Source organism: Hydractinia symbiolongicarpus, chromosome 14 (assembly GCF_029227915.1).
Source record: "Hydractinia symbiolongicarpus strain clone_291-10 chromosome 14, HSymV2.1, whole genome shotgun sequence".
NCBI lineage: Eukaryota > Metazoa > Cnidaria > Hydrozoa > Anthoathecata > Hydractiniidae > Hydractinia > Hydractinia symbiolongicarpus.
Window position 1 is genome coordinate 10327039 of NC_079888.1, and position 18541 is coordinate 10345579.

General features: G+C 33.2%; 1 protein-coding gene across 3 annotated transcripts in view; it reads left to right on the forward strand.

Annotated features, from left to right (window-relative positions):
- The first annotated feature begins 1439 nt into the window (after positions 1-1439).
- LOC130625951 (cyclin-D-binding Myb-like transcription factor 1) overlaps positions 1440-18541 on the forward strand; it is a 38164-nt gene continuing 21062 nt past the window's right edge. For 2 of the 3 annotated variants that reach the window (XM_057441074.1, XM_057441073.1), the window contains exons 1-5: positions 1442-1557; positions 8198-8429; positions 9272-9424; positions 10003-10103; positions 16925-17029. In XM_057441074.1, coding sequence (XP_057297057.1) covers positions 8210-8429; positions 9272-9424; positions 10003-10103; positions 16925-17029 — 579 coding nt within the window. In that variant the 5' untranslated portion in view covers positions 1442-1557; positions 8198-8209. Of the gene's footprint in view, positions 1558-8197; positions 8430-9271; positions 9425-10002; positions 10104-16924; positions 17030-18541 lie in introns of all 3 variants that reach the window. The other variant, XM_057441075.1, reaches the window with a different exon arrangement.

Sequence of the window (18541 nt, forward strand, 5' to 3'; positions counted from 1 at the left end):
ATGAAAAAAACGATGACCCTGCCATCCAAGATTCTTTCGTTGCAAGCCGTGGATGGTGTGAGAAATTTATGCGGAGGCATGGATTCTCTCTACGCAGAAAAACGACGACAGCTCAGAAAGATCCCTCCTATATGATTGATCGCATTGTGTCATATGTTTTGCATATACGTCGACTTCAAAAGTAGTACAATTTTCTGGATTCTGCTATAATTGCTATGGATGAAACTCTTGTCTGGAATGACATGGTTTCAAATACAACAGTTTAAATGAAAAAAACGATGACCCTGCCATCCAAGATTCTTTCGTTGCAAGCCGTGGATGGTGTGAGAAATTTATGCGGAGGCATGGATTCTCTCTACGCAGAAAAACGACGACAGCTCAGAAAGATCCCTCCTATATGATTGATCGCATTGTGTCATATGTTTTGCATATACGTCGACTTCAAAAGTAGTACAATTTTCTGGATTCTGCTATAATTGCTATGGATGAAACTCTTGTCTGGAATGACATGGTTTCAAATACAACAGTTTAAAAAACAGGATCGAAAGAGGTTCCCATGAAATCAACTGGACATGACAAGGTCCGTGTGTCTGTATGTCTGGCAGCTAAAGCAGATGGAAGCCGATGCAAACCTTTCACTGTATTTAAAGGAGCTAAAAGGGAAAGCAAAGCCCTCTATGAAGAATTTAAACGAAAATGTTCGGTCGCAAGTTCAGCCAACGGTTGGATGAATGAACAATTGACATTGCGCTGGTACCAGGAAATATTAGGTCAATTTTCGTTCCAAAAACGACTCCTAGCTTGGGATTCTTTTGAAGCTCACTTAACGGATGAGGCTAGGAAAGCATTGACAAATGGCAAAATCGAAAGTGTCATTGTTCCAAGTGGATGTACCAAGTAGATTCAAGCCCCCGATGTTTCCTGGAAAAAGCCATTCAAAGAAAAGAAAACAAGAATTTTATGACGATTGGCTTGCAAATGGAAAGCATGCTTATACCGAAGCTGGAAACATGAAACCTGTCCCTAGAAGATTGATTGTGGAATGGAATCATGGGAGAATATAACGAATGAAACATTGGCGAAATCAATGAAATTGTGTGGTTTAGCGTTGGCGATTGACGGTTCACAGGATGAACTGATCTCTTGTTTCAAACAAGGGAAAAAATGTGAAGCTGGTAGAAGATTACTGAAAAATCAAATGTTGAATTTCGCAAGGATTTAGATAAAAATCCATTCGATATAACAGAAGAAGATGTGACTGATGCTTCGCCTGACTTCAATATTAGATATATTGTAAAGTTGTTGTATCCTTAAAAACTGCAAAAAAGAAAAAAGTGTAAAAAATTTAATAAACGCCCCCCTCTTTTAAACGCCCCCTCCCTAAAATTTCAAAAAATTTATTAAACGGCCCGGGCGTTTATTCGAAGCATAAAGTTTTTAAGGGTACATTCATCGCGTTTTCACATCGCATCGAGTTAGCATGGCGAACAAAGTTCCCGGATAACAACAATCTGGTCTGTCTGCCATCGCTTTTTAAAATCTCCTTAAAAAATTCAGGTAATTATTCTGCTAATTGTAATGCAACTTCCTGTTTTTTACCTGAAATTATAATTTCCAAGGAAAATCTCTCTTTATTCATTAATTGTTTTGTTTAATAATATAGCTGGAGGGGAAAGAGAGCATGAACATAATTTTAAAGTTCCATTCTTCTTCCTTCAGCCCATCATATATAGCCCATCGACCAGTTAGCTTAGCTAGCTTGCTTTAATTTTTTCCTGTAACAAACCAGGTCAAGTGCATTCTGCAGTCACACATGTAAAATATATTGTCTTTCATTGAGCGTTTTGCCAAACAAATAGCGCCATGGAAGTGGTGATGTTCTGCCCGGATAATGAACATTGGCCTGATTAAGTACGGCAGCTTGCCCCGGTTAAGAACAGGGCAGAAAATACATAATCAGGGCAACATAATCGGGACAGGCCGGCTTATTACTCAAAAAATATTATTTGGCACTTATAAAAGGAACATAATCAGGGCAGTTTATATACGACAGTGTAATATTATTTCTCACTTATTATAGAACGAACATAATCGGGGCAGGCCGACTTATGTATGACAGTCAAATATTATTCGACAATTATAGGACTTAAATAACACAAATATAATTGGGGCTGACTGCTTTTATATCATTCGTGGCAAATACTAAATTTTAGGATTCACAAGTTTAATAACTTTTCACCAAAATTAATTCCCGCAAAAAGAATAATTTAGGTTCCGTAAAATTTAGTTGCTTCAAAGTATATTATGTTGAAATGTATTCACTACAAGGGTAGTTTATACTAAGAATTACGTCGACACTTTTTTATTTCGCCATGTCTAGTTTTTAGGGGTGTTCTATCTTCCAGAGAATGTTTAATTTACAAAAGCTTGAAGAAAATGCCAATCACAGCCTGTCTCCCAGCTATTTATATCAGCGTTCATAATCCGGTCACCACGACATAACAGTGCAAAAAAAACATAATCGGACCGTGCGTACATAATCCGGCTGTCCCGGTTGTAAACAGGTCGTTTTCGCAATCTGGGCAGAACAGTGATAGCTAGCTAGCTAGGTAGTCTGTATTATTGAAAGTAGGTTGTCAAATTATTTTTTCTGATGTTTGTAAGTTAAGAGACAGGTTGGAAACTATGTGTATGGAGCAATAAGGGAAAGTGCTCATTTTCAGAAATTTTCACGAAAAGGGCCCAAAATCGACAAAACCGCAAAAGTTTTCTGCCTGGTAAGAAATTTAACCTAAAATTTGTGAAAGTTATTTTCACAAAAAATCAACTTTTTATAAAAATCCAAGTTTTAAAAGCCGAAAATTCTTAAATAAAGAGGGCTCCAAGAACAAGTGTAGACATAATAGAATCACAACGAACAAAATAATCAGCCAGAAAAATGACTCTAAAAATGGCTCCAAGGTCCGACTCAGTGTGGGAAAATCATTTAAAAATTAAAAAACAGAAGGGTTTGAATATCTTTGTATCGGAAATTTCAAATTTCAAGACAAAGGACGAAGAAAAGAGTGAGAAAATAATTTGGTGAATTTTTGCTATTAATATGCAATTGTTTTCTTATATCAAGAATTACTGGATAGCAATACAATTTTCTTGCTGGATTCTCTTCTTTTTTTGCCGTTTAAAAACATTTCACGAATATCTCTACTCCCATTTCCAGAATCTTGATCCAAAGTTTTCTTTCTCTTGTTTTTTCCAACGGTGTGGTGGGCATGCTAGTTAACGGAGGAAGTGTCATCACAAAATTGAAAATAAGTTCCTTCATCAGTTTTTCTTCCACAGGTTCCGTGTATATATCGGAACCAATTCTAACTAAATTAATTTTTTTTACATTGAAATTTATTGTAATTCCCCAAAGTTTTTGTTCCCAAAAATTAAGATTTTGGAAAATTTGCAAAAGTTTTTTCTGTAAAATTCCTTCCAGAAGCATATACAGTAAATTTTATGAAAACCTCTTCTTAGTGCTATTCATGCATATGATTTAGAAAGTATTATGTACAAAGGAATCACAACATGATACAGTCATATACTAGTGGTTATTATTCGTAAAGTAAGATGCTGAATAAATGAGCGGGTTTTAGGATTTTATTTTGTAGTTCTATCACCCTTACAGCGATCCGACACAAGTAGGTTTTGTGCAGGACTTCAGATTTCTCCACAGCTTAAAAATCAATTCTTGAACTTGTCATTTCTAGACCACTTTTACCTTTACATAAAGTCTATTTTACTTTTTTTTGTACAAGTTAGAACAAGTTAGAATTTGAAACATCTAATTATTTTTTAGTGCTTGTTGTAGTATTTTTTTTAAACAGGGCCAGCGGTACGACGTTGTTTTAAAAGTTGCAAGACTAACTCCTATGCGGGCTATATCAGTCATTTTACAACATATTATTTTTTACTTAGTAATTCCCCTATGTGATTATCAGGTCATACATTTTCTTTTAAAATGTTTTTATTAATAGACTTTTTTCAGTGTCAGGTATACAGGATTTTTTAGGAGAGGTGTGCGATTGCACGCGCACGCCTTGGCACACGCCTAAATTGTTTCAGGCATGTGATTAATCGACTTAGTTATAAAAGAACTACGTAGACATAAATCTCTTTTGCCTGGCCCCTACGTTGTTGGTAACCAGGTCTTACACAAGAAATCCAGCCATGCGGTTCTTAACTAATGTGGAGGTGAACGCCGACGGAGCACAGATAAAGCAAGTCTGCAAAACTGCACTTACAGGCGGAACAGACATTTTATCATGGATTTAATTGTAGATAATTTCTTCATTTGATAAAACAATTGGTAACCATAGTAGGTCCGAATTTAATTGTGTTATTTTTATTCAAACAATTTTAAAAACGAAACCCAAACGAAGCATATTTTTGCCTATTTGCTTGTGATGACCTCAAAAATAAAAAATAAATTTATGAAAATGACAGTATAGTAATGCATACTATTTCGGCCATGTAGAAAAGGAAGTTAAGATTGAGAGAGTCGCTATACATAGATGCTTTATTATCGTGTTTGGGGTTTACGATTCAAAATGTCCCCCAATGTTTTCTACTGCAAAATGAATGCGCAACAAAGATACAAAATTCTAATTTTAAAAATAGAATTTCGTATTTTTGGTAATGTTACGTGTATCAAGTGAGTGGTTGAATAAATTGAATAGAACAATTATATACTCAATTTTACAAGTTTGTTTTTAATAGGTTTTTAATTGGCTCAATGATTTCACAGGGACGTTTTCTCGTCATTTTAGAATGAAATACGGCAACTTTAAAGCTTTGCAGGGGCGTTATTTTGTCATTTTAGAATGAAATACGGCAACTTTGAAGCTTCGCAGGGATTTTTTCTCGTCATTTTAGAGTGGAATACGGCAACTTTAAAGCTTCGCAGGGATGTTTTCTAGACATGAGTGAAATACAGCAACTTTCAATTTGTATCAAAAATGCGACGAACCCTAACCAGACATTACTTTTTGTATGTCTTTGTATTTTCTTTTAAAAATACGCGTATTTTTAAATAGGAATTTCGTATTTTTAAAATACCCATACCCATGCAAGTTAAATAAAACCAGAACATGTGAGAGGTTGGGTGTCCTGTACCTTAATAAAGCTTTCGGACAAACGTTTTCCTAATGTAATACAAAAAAAAAAAATGTTGCATGCAGTTTACAAAATCTTTTTTAAAGGAGAAAGAAAAAACAAAAATGTCTAGAAATCATCGCGTTCAACGTTGTTTTGACTTTGCACTCATAGTTAATACGTTTTACAAATTCTTTTTTTTAAGGCTGGATTTCCTGCATCTGCATTTTTTGTAACAGTGACCCTCCCAAAAAAGTTTTACCTGGTCCTTTATTATTGACCCGGTCGGACGACGGCAAACAGGATTGTCACCGGCTTGTCTAGCTTCACTGCATAACACTGCAGAATTACGAAATATTTGAGCATATTCACATTTATATTTATAATCATGAACAGCAGACAGAGGCCATATTCCTAAGTCCTTGCATATTCTGACCTTAAAGTGGCAAATAGTTTTGCCATAATAAGTGGTGTTGCAGCCACCACACTTAAACTGGTAAACAAGGCAATACGATCTTTAAATTGTTAAATTTTTATGCTTGCAGACAATCCTTGGCAATGTTAACAATTACGCCAAGACTTAAAAGTAAGCTATACTAGTGAAAGTTTCTTGAAATTTTAGAGTTTCAAAATATTCTACCACCAAATTTAGAATTTTGCCAGTATCATTGCCACCTTTTGCAAAGATAAAATTCCTTTATTAAAAGGATCTTCCAAAAGTTGCCTGCATAAAATTATCACTTATATATGATGTTGCCCCCACAATAAATTGAATCTTAATAAAAACATTTATCATTGTAGATAAAATGGGAAAAAATTACTGGTGTGAGTTTTGTGGGAGAGGTTTTGCAGACATATTATCAATAAGGAAAAAACACATCAATTCAATTCAGCATCAACGTTTGCGAAAACTACATTACGATTCCTTTAAAGATGCTTTGACGTTATTACAAGAAGAATCTTTAAAACAGCCATGTAAAAGGTATTTTCAAACTGGCCAATGCGATTTTGAAGACCATTGTAAATTCTCACACAGGAACTTAACATATCTAAAAGACAAGGCTAATAAAAGTGCTTTCCAACAGATCAACGTTGACGACATAAATGATTGGCTTGAAAAATGGAAAACAAAGAAAAAAATTAGAAATAAAGAAGAAAGAAAATACAGATTGCCATCTGGTTTCCCTCCTGTAAACGAATTACCGCCTTCGTTACAACCGCCTATAGATGGTCCCAAATTGGAAGAGCTAGAATGGGGGTAATGTTATCAGCATACCAAATTACATCTTGGCATTGTAATATTATGTTTAGATACCCAATTGTAAACAAACTCAAAATATATATAGAAGAGCATCTATTTTTATTATTTTTTATTTTTTTGCTTTTTTATTTCACCTTTAAAATTGATATTAGTCTTTTTTATAACTATGCAGATGATTTGGTTCTCATAGCAGAGTCGATGGAAGAATTAGTTGAAAAGTTTGAGAAGTGGAAAAAAGGACTAGAAGAGAAAGGGCTGAAGGTAAACACAGCAAAGTCTAAAGTCATGATAAGTAGCATTGCAGCCAAGTGTGACCTTGTAGTTGGAAAGTGGCCTTGTGGAGTTTGCAGGAAAGGGGTTGGTAGTAACTCAATTTTTTGTCAGACTTGCAAGCATTGGGTACATAAGAAGTGCAGTAGTATTAGTGGAAGGTTAAGAGCTGACATACAGTTTGTATGCAAGCGTTGCAAAGGTGAGATTATAGAGAATGAAGTATTTCAAGCTTTAATGATGTACAACAGTGGCTCGTTAGAGATAGTTAAGAACTTCTGTTACTTAGGTGATATGTTGGGCAGTGAAGGGGGTGTTGGAAGAAGTGTTACTTGCAGGATAGGTTCTGCTTGGAAAAAGTTTAGAGAGTTACTTCCTTTATTGACTAGCAGAGTCCTGTCAATTGAGGTAAAAGGTAGGTTGTATGAGGCCTGTGTAAGAAGTGTTATGTTGTACGGTAGTGAGACATGGGCAGTGAAGCAGGAAGATCTTGACCGTTTAGAAAGGAATGATATGAGAATGGTTAGGTGGATGTGTAATGCCAGTCTGAGAGACAGAAAGAGTTCAGATGAGCTAAGAAGCAGGCTAAGTCTCCGTAGAATTAAAGATGTTATCCAGATAAGAAGATTGAATTGGCTGGGGCACTTGGAAAGAATGGAGGAGGATAATTGGGTAAGAAAGTGTAGAGACTTGATAGTTTCTGGGGCAAAGCCCAGAGGCAGACCGAGAAAGACTTGGCAGGAGGTTATAAGGACAGACTTGATAGAGAGGAAGTTGAGTTTAGATCTAACACAGTCTAGATCAGATTGGAAGAGGGTCATTAATATACCCCGTCCAACCCATGCTAGCATGGAAAACGGACGTTAAGCCAAGAATGATGATGAATGATGATGATGATGATGCTATGTACTTGTTAATGTTATTATGTAGTGTAAAACGTGACTTAGTGATTTAAGCTGGTAGATGATTCAGTTATAAGTATCCAGGACGTGTAATGTAATATAAAATAAAAGACTTGGGGCAGATGAAGGACTTAATTTTTTTTCTGTGGCCTTATTGTTTAAAGTATCTGACTAAAAGCTAATTTTTTTTAAGACATTTGCTACCCTTGCCCTCCTTATATACCCCTTTAAACAGCTATGAATAAAATAATTTAAGTGAACCTTCCTTTAATCGAAAAAGTAGGGTATTTTTTCGGATTTTAATTATCAACTGTTCTAAATTATTTCATTTTATCTTTTTACATAAGAAGGATAGTCACATGGAAAACTTGTAATAGATGAAAATAGCTTGCATACATGCATGCATTATGTAAAATTCTTTCTGTCTTTCCTTTAATCCTATTCAATTTGCAGCATTGGTAGGGTGGGAGAATTTTGGGCTAAAACTCTAAAAAAATTTTATGTACCAAATAAATAGCACATTGTATTATTAAAAGGGTGTAATTTGACATTCTTCTGTGCACTGGGTTGAATAGGGTTAATCATGCTGGTAAATTTGTCCCTTAAACTATAACATTACATTTTAAAGATATTTAGAAGAATGAATACTTCTTTCGATGCTATGGATATGTTCTTCAAGACAAACAAAACCAATAGGACTACAACCAAGTCCCTTGTAAACAGAGGTTCACGAAAACGTAGAGCAAACAGCGACAGTGAATTAACTTTTATGGAAAATGAAAAGACATACTTTAATAATCACTTGGTGACTATGCCAAATGATGACATTAACATTGATATAATGGCTGATGCAAACTCAGGTAGGTAATTAAACATTTTATTGTTAAAAGAAGAACTAGCCAGCCGTTCATATCTTATCTTTTAGTGAGTGAGGGCTCCTAGAGATTGTGGAAAACCTGGGAAACCTTTAAAAAACCAATCAATTTTATCTAAAACAGAAAAAGATGAATATTAGGCAAACATTGATTTTTATGATAAGACTTTTAAAAAGTGCTTTCAGTGCCTTTTAGAAATCCTTTTTATATTGTTAAACCTTTCTTGTTTTTTTTATTTTTGTGTTTTACCGACATTTGTTTCTGCAGAAAAATTTGTGCTTTTTCTCAAAAAACCTAAGCAGAGTTGTAAAATTTTGCGTAAATGCAGGGAGATTTTTCTGCAGTATTATCTTAGGGATTCACCACAAAACAACCAGATTTTTCATCCCTTTCTATTGAGTACATTAATGTTTTTTAACAACAAGTAAAGTTAAACAGACTCACAAAGAGTGATGGTAAATCTGATATGCAAGGCGGAAAGGATCTGAACAAATCAAAACAAATTTATTATTTGAAAAATTAAGACACAATGAAATGACATTATTACAAAATTTTAGAAAGCTTAAGATATTATTTGTAAGAAAGTTGAAAATTTTTTCTTACTAAGATAGACATAAACATGAATAATGAGCTATAAATCTGCAAGGCTTATCTCCACTAGACTGAATATTCTGAGTAGAATGGTTCTTGAATAATGTAATGGGTTGACAGATATTTGATATTTCTTCTTCACATAAAACATTTCACCTAATGGAGAACAATCTTGCTTTGATTATAAAACAAATTACACTGTTTAGATTATGTACTTTATTATGTATATACTTTAGATAACACTGTCTTAAGTGATAATACTGCTATGGATCCATCTCAGATGTTCATCATTTTCACTAACCCCCAAGAGGTGTTTACGTGCACTCCTCCACAAAATATGCTGAATATAAACAGCAGTACAACTGTCACAAATACACATGCTAATATCGGTATGTTTCATTTGTTATATTACTTATGGTACTGCGTGTCTGTCAGTTTACTGGTCCATCTGTATCTTTGTGTTGTGCTAAGCCATTTATCTTTTCTCAGAAATTTTCTCAACACCTATAAAATGTTATTGTTTGTTAAACTGCTATTTAAATGAGTTTTGTTGAGCTCAAGAGTCAAATAACATTCGCAAAAACTGATCCCTGCGAAATATACCACACAATGTTTGTGAAATTTTGTGTAAGTTCATTCACACAACGCAAAAATGGAAAATTTTTGTCAAAACCATATTGAGAGATCATGATGTGCATCAAATAGTACAAGAGTAAAAAGGTATTAGAAACAAACAGACAAATAAAAAAGGTAAGTGTAAATTTTTTATTCGAAAAATGTTTTTCTACTAAAGATAAATAATAAATGATATTTTCAAGTTATTCATGAAACAGTCATTTGTGAAAATAAATACCTGTGAAATATATTTTTTTTTTCAACACGTGAAATTATCTTGCAAAAGTTGGTAGCATTAAGCTACAATCACAGGATTTTATATCTGATGTTATTTTAATGTTTTATCTTCAAGATTTCGTCGAAGAACCAAATTCACTATTTCAAACACAAATATACTTGCTTAATTCTGGATTACATTCTGGTAATATACAAACAGACCTTACAGATGAACAGGTGTGTATAAGTCTTATTATTTTGGCATTGTTTTTTTTAATTTAGGCAGTTATTGTGGACCATAAAGATAAATTGACAACATTTTTGTGGCCTAAATGTACCAATATAGGCTTTATATTGGCAGGTTACTTTTCGTATTTGGTGAATTTATGTAATTTTTGCAAATTAATTCACAAAAAAAGTTAAATTTGTTTATCACTCCTACCTTTTCTTTGCATAACTATTGTTATTTAAGCTAACAGTGCTCCTATACCACCCACCCTTAATTAACCAAAATAAGATTTGCTACTCTATGCTAAATCTTCCAAACAAATCTTACGAACTGCTATCATATTTCTAATTGAACCCTGCAATAATGTTTACATGATTTTTTGTCATTTTGATGATCCACCACATTGTTTATTTTTTTACTAGTTCTACCTATAGAAAATAAAAAAATTATAAATTCGCAATATGCAAATCCAAATGCCATTGTCATTTTACAAAAAAAAATTAAAACTGCAATCCTATTTTTTCATCAATTTTATAATGGTTGTTGTAATAAACCCAGGCGGCAAAAAAACGTCATTTCGGTCTTAAATGTCCGCTTTCCTGACGTCTTTTTATGTGCGTCTTTACGACGTTTTTTCCGTGCGTCGTAAAGACATCTTTTTTTTAAGTTTCTAAGACGTCTTCCAAATGCGTTTTAAAGACGTCTTTCAAATGCGTCTTAAATGCCTCTTTTCTAGGTCTTAAATGTCCGCCTTACCAACGTCTTTTTGTGCGTCTTTATGGCGTCTTTTTGTATGTCTTAGAGAAGTCTTTGTAATGCTTTTTAAAGATGTTTTTTTAAATGCGTCTTAAGTGCGTCTTTTTTAGGTCTTGAATGTTTGCGTCTTTTTTGTGCTTCTTTTTTAGTGGCAAATAAGACGTAAACTCATAAATAAAGTCATTCTAGAAAACTGTTTAAACAACCTTTGTCCTTAGAGGGGTTAGAAATGCAGTAAAACTGTATAACTTTATCTTTTTGTATTATTTTTTTTAAAATCATAAATATCATAAATAATTCTATATTATCAACAAATTGACAGTAATTTTATTCTCAGCAGTTAAACATTAGTATTTGCTCAAATTAGTTAGTTACTACACGTTTTTCTTTTTATGAGAACCTAGTTTAAAAGAACTTTGAGGCTTAGTACTCAGTCTGAATTCCCCCATAGATTAAGGACCAAATAATGTGAGTCTAGAATCGCTAATTATATTCGAATACTTACAAGTTAAGGTACCATAGTTTTTCTAATTATAAAAATAATCATTTTCACGCGTTAATAATTAAAATAAAATAAAATAGAAACTGGAACAAAACTAAACATGTATTAATAAAAGGCAAAAAATTTATAGGCGCGGAAAATAAGAATTTTTTTCAAATTATATTATCTGCCTTATGTTATAGAAATACTGTGATCAAACATAATTTGCTTTTTTACTTTTTTTATAAATCTTGTTAGAAGAACCATGGTACTTCCACTAAGTGGGATAGATTTTTTTCGGGCTCTTTCAATGTTTTCCGCCACAAGTAGGTTCCACTTTCCCAGAACGAACTGTACTGATATGTAAAAAGAATAAGTCTGTCTTGGTAATAAATTACAATATTTGCTAAAAATGGCCTATGCGCGTTAATAAGAGGGCATGTTAAATTAGACAAACTACGGTAGTTTTTGAATGACTATCCTTTATAAATGCTCGTGATAAATAAATAAAGACTAACAGTTCCAAATCCTGTGTAGCGGAATAAACAAACAGAGAAACAATAACAAAAAAATTAAATATTTCATTCTGGCTGGTTTGCTTTTTGCCGACCGGCACCGCCCTTTTGATCAGGGGCGTTTTTTAGCTTTATTGCAATATGATTGCGCACATCCTTCTCCGTGGCTGCAGGGTACTTTCGTGCAATAGCGTCTGAAAAAAAAGAAAAAAAAGACGATTGTGAGATTTTTTTTTTCTTATTTTAATTCTAAAATTTGAAATAGGCAAAGCCAAAGGCACTCACTGACGATTATTTGGAAAAAAATTTTCTCTGTTATAGCTATCTTTCTATTCTTTCCTCATAAGTTGCATTAGCAAAGAAATTTTATAGTGAAAAGTCTACAAAAGGAAAATAAATTGCCATTAAATTCTAATTTTTTATTTCATATGCAAGATTTCGGGACAAGTGACGATCGGTGTAAAAGAGCAAAAATCATAATTGTATCATAATCATAAAAGTATAAAATTAAAGATTTGGAAAATTCCTTGATTTTTATTTAAACCTGCCTAAATGAGATCGAAACTAGTAATAACAATAAGGAAAGCGTAGGGAAAAAACTGCAACTTACTTTGGACTTTCTGCCACCCTTTTACTTGCGTTACTCTTTTTAGACTTTGTAGATTTGGTGGCGTTTTTACTTTGAAACAAGACAAAATTTCATAATTGATCAGGTGAAAGTGTTTGCAATTAAAGAAGATACCGCAATGATCTAAATTAGCTTAAAAGAAGTGCTAATAAATTTTTCCACGCATATAGCTGATTCATAATTCCTGTTTTCTTTACAAGTATATATAAAATTCAACAATGTGTTTAAATGTTTTAAATGTTACTCTCGTATTACTGTCACAATCTTCATGCTCGAACAGCAAAAATGCTTAATGAACAATTGATCCGAATTAAGGAACAATCTTCAAGACTTGAATTCAAACATAGAAAAAAGAGATTGAAAGAAAATCCTTAATCTACTTTATAATGCATTTTTACTAAACTTTAGAGATATTATGTTAGCATTAAATTCTTACGTTTTCATAAGTATAGGTGGTGGTTGAGGAACCACGCTTTCCTGCTCTTCGTAATCCTCTTTCCCAAAGTCATCATCATCTTGTTGCGACAACTCATCTGTGCCACTATGAATTGCTGCACAACTTTCTTTACTCCCTTTAAAAACAATAAGAAAAACGGTGATATAAACACAGCGGAATGTGGATACCAAGCTAATGCAAATTTTTAAATCGTAAAGTAAGTTTAAATGGAAAGAATTAAAATACCAGAATATAAAATGTTACCAGAATATAATACTGTGCAACCATCAATTTGCAGCCAATCTTATAAACCATTAGGAATGTCGATGGGGGTTACATGGCCAATATAATGTTCCGGCAATTACCCAGTTACTGGGAACCGTGGACACATCCTTTTCCGTCCGTTCTCCAGATATGCAACGCAACAGTATGACATTATTCTAAAATAAAACAGTGATTTGAAAAGCTTTAAACCATTATTTAATGTTTATAAATTCAGTTGCAACTATTGTTAGTTAAGAAAAGACAAAATTGATATAGAAACAGATTAAGTGGTACATGTAATGAAACATGAAAACCTGCTTGCTTGTACAATAACATGAGCTTTACTGTAAATATCTAATTTGTGTTGTTTAAATAACTACAAAAATAATTCATCCACTGTGCACAACTTCACAAAGTTTCTATACAGTAATATAAAATAGTTGAAAAAAATCATATTTTCTCACAAAACTAACATTAGGCTACTGTAACATACAACAATATAAGATACAGAACGAAAAGTTTTCTTCTATATCAGACACAGTTCAATCAACCTAAAACATTGTTTACATGGCCTCTTCTTATACACAAAAATCTTTTACTAAAACAAGAAACATAACTAGAGTACTAGATAACTAGATATTCGGTTCTAAAGTTTTCGATTTATTCTGATAGGCTCTCATGGATTACTAGAAAACTTCATGCCCTCCTTGTAAGTGAGATTTTCAAAGTCAATTTATTAAAAAAGATAAGAGATTAAAGGGGAGGTATAAAACGTTATTGGACTTATATTATAGAGCTTAAAAAGTTGGTTAACAAGTCTTTTTAAATTTTTTAAAAAGCTCCTCTTGTTCTCAAGATATTCACATCTAAAGATATTTAATTATACTGCGTAAATTATGATGTCATATTTCAGGAATTGGATTGTGTGTTAAAATCTTCCAAACCCTGAGTGTAGTACATTCCAAGTTTTCGTGAATCGATTGGTGTTTCATAAAAAGGTTTAAGCAAACTGAATTTAAAAATGATACACTGATACTTATCACCATCAACCAAATTTTTAATCTCGCAAATGTCACCTTCATTCGAGAGAAAAAATACGTCTTTACCATTTTCCTTGAAAATTTTAATGCAGTGAGTAGATGTTTCAGAAGACTTCTTTTCAGCAAGACGTTTCACCACCTGAACAATGGGATTGTTGCTATTTCGAACCAATTATTTTCAAACTTTGCATGTAATTTTCGAACTTAAATGCAGAAATGACTTCTAAAGAACATTTATGATGAATGACATCTTCAGCCAAATAAATTAAGGCATGAACATTGTATACATTAAACAACTTTCCATAAACAAAAGCAGCATTACGAACAAACCAGGACAACAGATCTTTCGCATACTGAGCAAGATCTGAATCTAAAACAGCACTACCATTTAACAAAATTGACATGGACACATGCAAAGCAAGAAAATGTTCGTAAACCTTTGCATCGATGACACCCTTAAGTACAATTGGACCAAGGTATAGCAAAAAATGACGATATTCAGTAGCTTTCCAATAACAAAGATCTTGTAATCCTCTTGCCTGGCGATTAAAATTAGATGGCATTTTTCCATTGTAGCTAACTAACCTTTTTGATAAAATATTGGATTGCTGGCGTGAAATACGACAGAGATTTGGCCCTTTCAATAAAAAAAGTAAGAACACGCTTTAAAACTCCAAGTAAAACCAGGTGCATGTAATCTAAGGGAAAATCATTAACACAATCAAAACCAATATCTACTAAGGGTGATTGTTCTTTTTGATGAGTACCTTCAAAGATAAATCTAGAAAAATCATGGTTGGTACGCAGGTCAGCATCATTAGAATCATTAAAAACAATTCTGTGTTCCAACCTTACACCTTTAACACAACATAGTTCACAAGAATAATAACCAGTGTGACCTATTGTACACTTTTTTGATCATTGATAAATGTCACAGCTTGATTTAATGAACTTTTAATTCCTAAATAACAGTAGCTGTTCGTATCATTAAAACAACATTTTGTACAGTTCGAGGGGTTTTAAGCAAAGTTCGGCTGTCTTTCGGAAGATCAAGTCCTGATTTTCTTAAAATGAATAGAAGGTCATTAAGGGAATCTCTACCTAATTGGTATTTAGTGGCCCAGCTAGCAAGATTATCTACAAAATCCTCCTCAAAAGAAAACAAGGAAGATGCGGAACTTTCTTCTTCGTTTATGTCAACTGAGGTTGACTTTCAATTTCTGATGTATCATCTAACATGTCATCACTACTTTCGCTATCCTCCTGCCTTAAAAACTCCTCAACTTTTTGTTGCAACCTCCGTCGTTCATTCCGCCTCTTTGACTCATCCATTTCTGAAATAAATTTAATGCTTGGCTAAAATTGATGTAATGTTAGTTAAAAATATAGCCAGCCTGTGGATAAAATTTAAACTAGCTTGACAATTTCCATTAAGTACAGACAGTCCACTCTAAAGTTATAGTTACAAAACTTATTTAAGAAAGTGAAGATTTATTCATCAATGTTCTTAATAAAATATTTAGTTAAATAATTTTTAAGAAACGTCAGTTTTTAGTTCAGGTCAAGTTACAGAAACGTGTCGGTGCCTGGCAAAGTATATGTCATTTTGCCTTAAGAAATAGCTGCAAGATATCACAAATATTTCTCTCCATTTTGTATGACTTTCTAATAATCTTAATTTGGAAATTTTATTAAGACACAGGTACTTTTTGTGATGTAAATACTTTTGTTTAATTTAAAAATTCAATTGTTCAAGTCACGCAGAATCAACAGGGTTTGTGTGTGGGTGGTGTGGTGGGGTGTAAAAACTTATAAATGTTTGTTAGCTAGCTGGTATAACTATAAAACTAAATAAATCAGTAATAGTGGTAGTATCATCGACTTAAAAAAGCCTCACTCACTTAAACCTGTCGTCTCCACATTGACTGCCACACAGATGTTAAAGACAAAAAAGCTTACTGCTAGAGAAATATAAACACAGAAAACCGTTTATGGCAAGCTAGCTACAGGGTTTGTGTGTGGGTGGTGGTGGCTTTTGGTGTAAAAGGCTTATAAATGTTTGCTAGCTAGCTAGCTGGTATAACTATAAACATTTGCGACTAGTTATTTTCTCTTTAGATAGCAACTAAAACTTAGCTCTATCTAGAAACACCTAGCTACAACCCTGGAAAAAAATATTTTTCACTATTTTTCCATGGTTGCTACTTGCTTTAACAGTAAAAAAAGCAAACAATAAAATAAGTATATATATATACACGACCTTAACTGCACACGATCCATAGCTCTTAGTCCCCAAACTCGCTTCACAAAATAAAAAGATAGCTTTTTTTGGTGCTCATGAAAAAACACAATCAGTTTTAAGAAGAAACAAGCCTCAGCTCATTGGGCTACCATATTGCCAGAACTCATTTGATGAATAATGCAAATAAAAACAAAAACAATTTTAACTTACTTTCTGCAACCAACCGGTTTCCTTTCTCGACTTGGTTTTGTTTAAAAGTTACCGCCGCTTCAGACATTCAAAATTGTACAGACGGGGGTAATAATTAAGTTTTTTACTTTTTAATCATTTTTTTGAATGATAAATACAGATTTACCCTGCTATTTTAATACAATACAAGTTTTTGAAATCAAGTTATTGTGAGATATATTTTTTTAATTGGCATTAATGAGGACATTTTAGTGTTTCTCACAACTGTATTTATTTAGGTTAATGGACTTTATGCTATTCAAGGTGCAAAGGACTTGTCAACTAACTTACCAACTGGAAACCATATTCCTGCAAAATTTTTAAAACAAAAGCTACCATCTCAGGTATGTTTTAAGTTCTCATATTGTGGTGATTATACTAAAATTTGGACTACTATTTCGCCATTTTCGAACAATGTAAATCTTATTATTATCTAAATGTTGAAAGAAAATCAAAAATATTATATATATTCCAAATTTAGCATTTTTTTTACAAAGTTTTACAGAGACAGCATTTTGATTTGGTGTTGTGAATTTGTAAATTGTTGATTTAGTATATGTAATCGCACGTTTACGAGTGCAATTAGGAAATAATCGAAGGAGTATTTTTTTTGCTTTTTATTTTCTGAGTCCGTTAGGACGAGGATAAATTTAAAAAGCAAAAAAAATACGAGTATTAAGACGCAAAAAGACGCACAGAAATGCGTCTTAAAGACGTCTTGAAGACGTTTTTTTGCCGGCTGGGAACAATAAGGCTCATTAAATCTGAAGAAGTGAAATAAAAACATTCGATATAGAAAAAAAAATATTTTCTAAAGCGGGAGAATAGAAGTTTAGAGAAGAAAAGAGAGAAAAATGAAGCGGTTTGTGATCTCAAATGAGGAAGAAAGAAAAAGATTAGAAAGTTCGAGTAAATGTAAAAACACGCAAAAATCAACAAAAGGATGGTTGAAAGTAGCAATGGGCTGAGACTCGGGGACTTGAAACAAAGATCGAATTGTATGAACTAACTTTACTAAACAAAACACTAGAACAATTTTATACAGAAGTGCGAAAAGTAAACGGAGAAGAATATGAGCCAGACAGTTTGAAAGTAATGCTGGCAGCTCTCGATCGCCATTTGAAAGACAATGGATTTTTAGTTTCGATTATCTCTGAAAGGGAATTTGTTACATCGAAAAATATTCTCGAAGGAAAAGCAAGATTGTTACGACAAAGTGGAAAAGGAAAGAAACCAAATTGTGCTGAAAGTCTCACTGATCAAGAGGAGACAACATTATGGGATTGTGGTCAGCTTGGGGACAGTATTTCTCGGTCTTTGTTAAATGCTAGATGGTGGTGTATTGTTCAACAATTTGGGTTGCGAGGTCGAGACAACCATTATAACTTAAAAATGGAGGAGTTTTCCATAAAAATAGACAACAGTGGAAGAAAGTATGTCCAGTTTATCGAAGGTCCCTCAAAAATAAGACAGGGTGGACTTAACTATAAACCAAGAAACATAAACCCACGTATGTATGGAAACGGCGGTGATGGGTGCCCAGTGAGATTATTTGAATTGTACAAGGCAAAACGCGCAGCCGAATTACGCAACAGTGGGCCTCTCTTCTTAGCCGTTATCGATAACCTTAAAAATCCTGATGTTTGGACAAAAACTCACGTCTTGGTATTAATAAGTTGGCCATAATTATGAAATCGATGATTAAAAATTCACCATTAAAAGAATCATCCAGTGAAAAACATATTACAAATCATTCCGCAAGGAAAACATGCGTTCGAAAACTTAAGTCAGCTGGATTTCAAAAGTGTGAGATCAAAAACGTCACTGGTCATTCAAAAGAAGAGGGGTTGGATGCT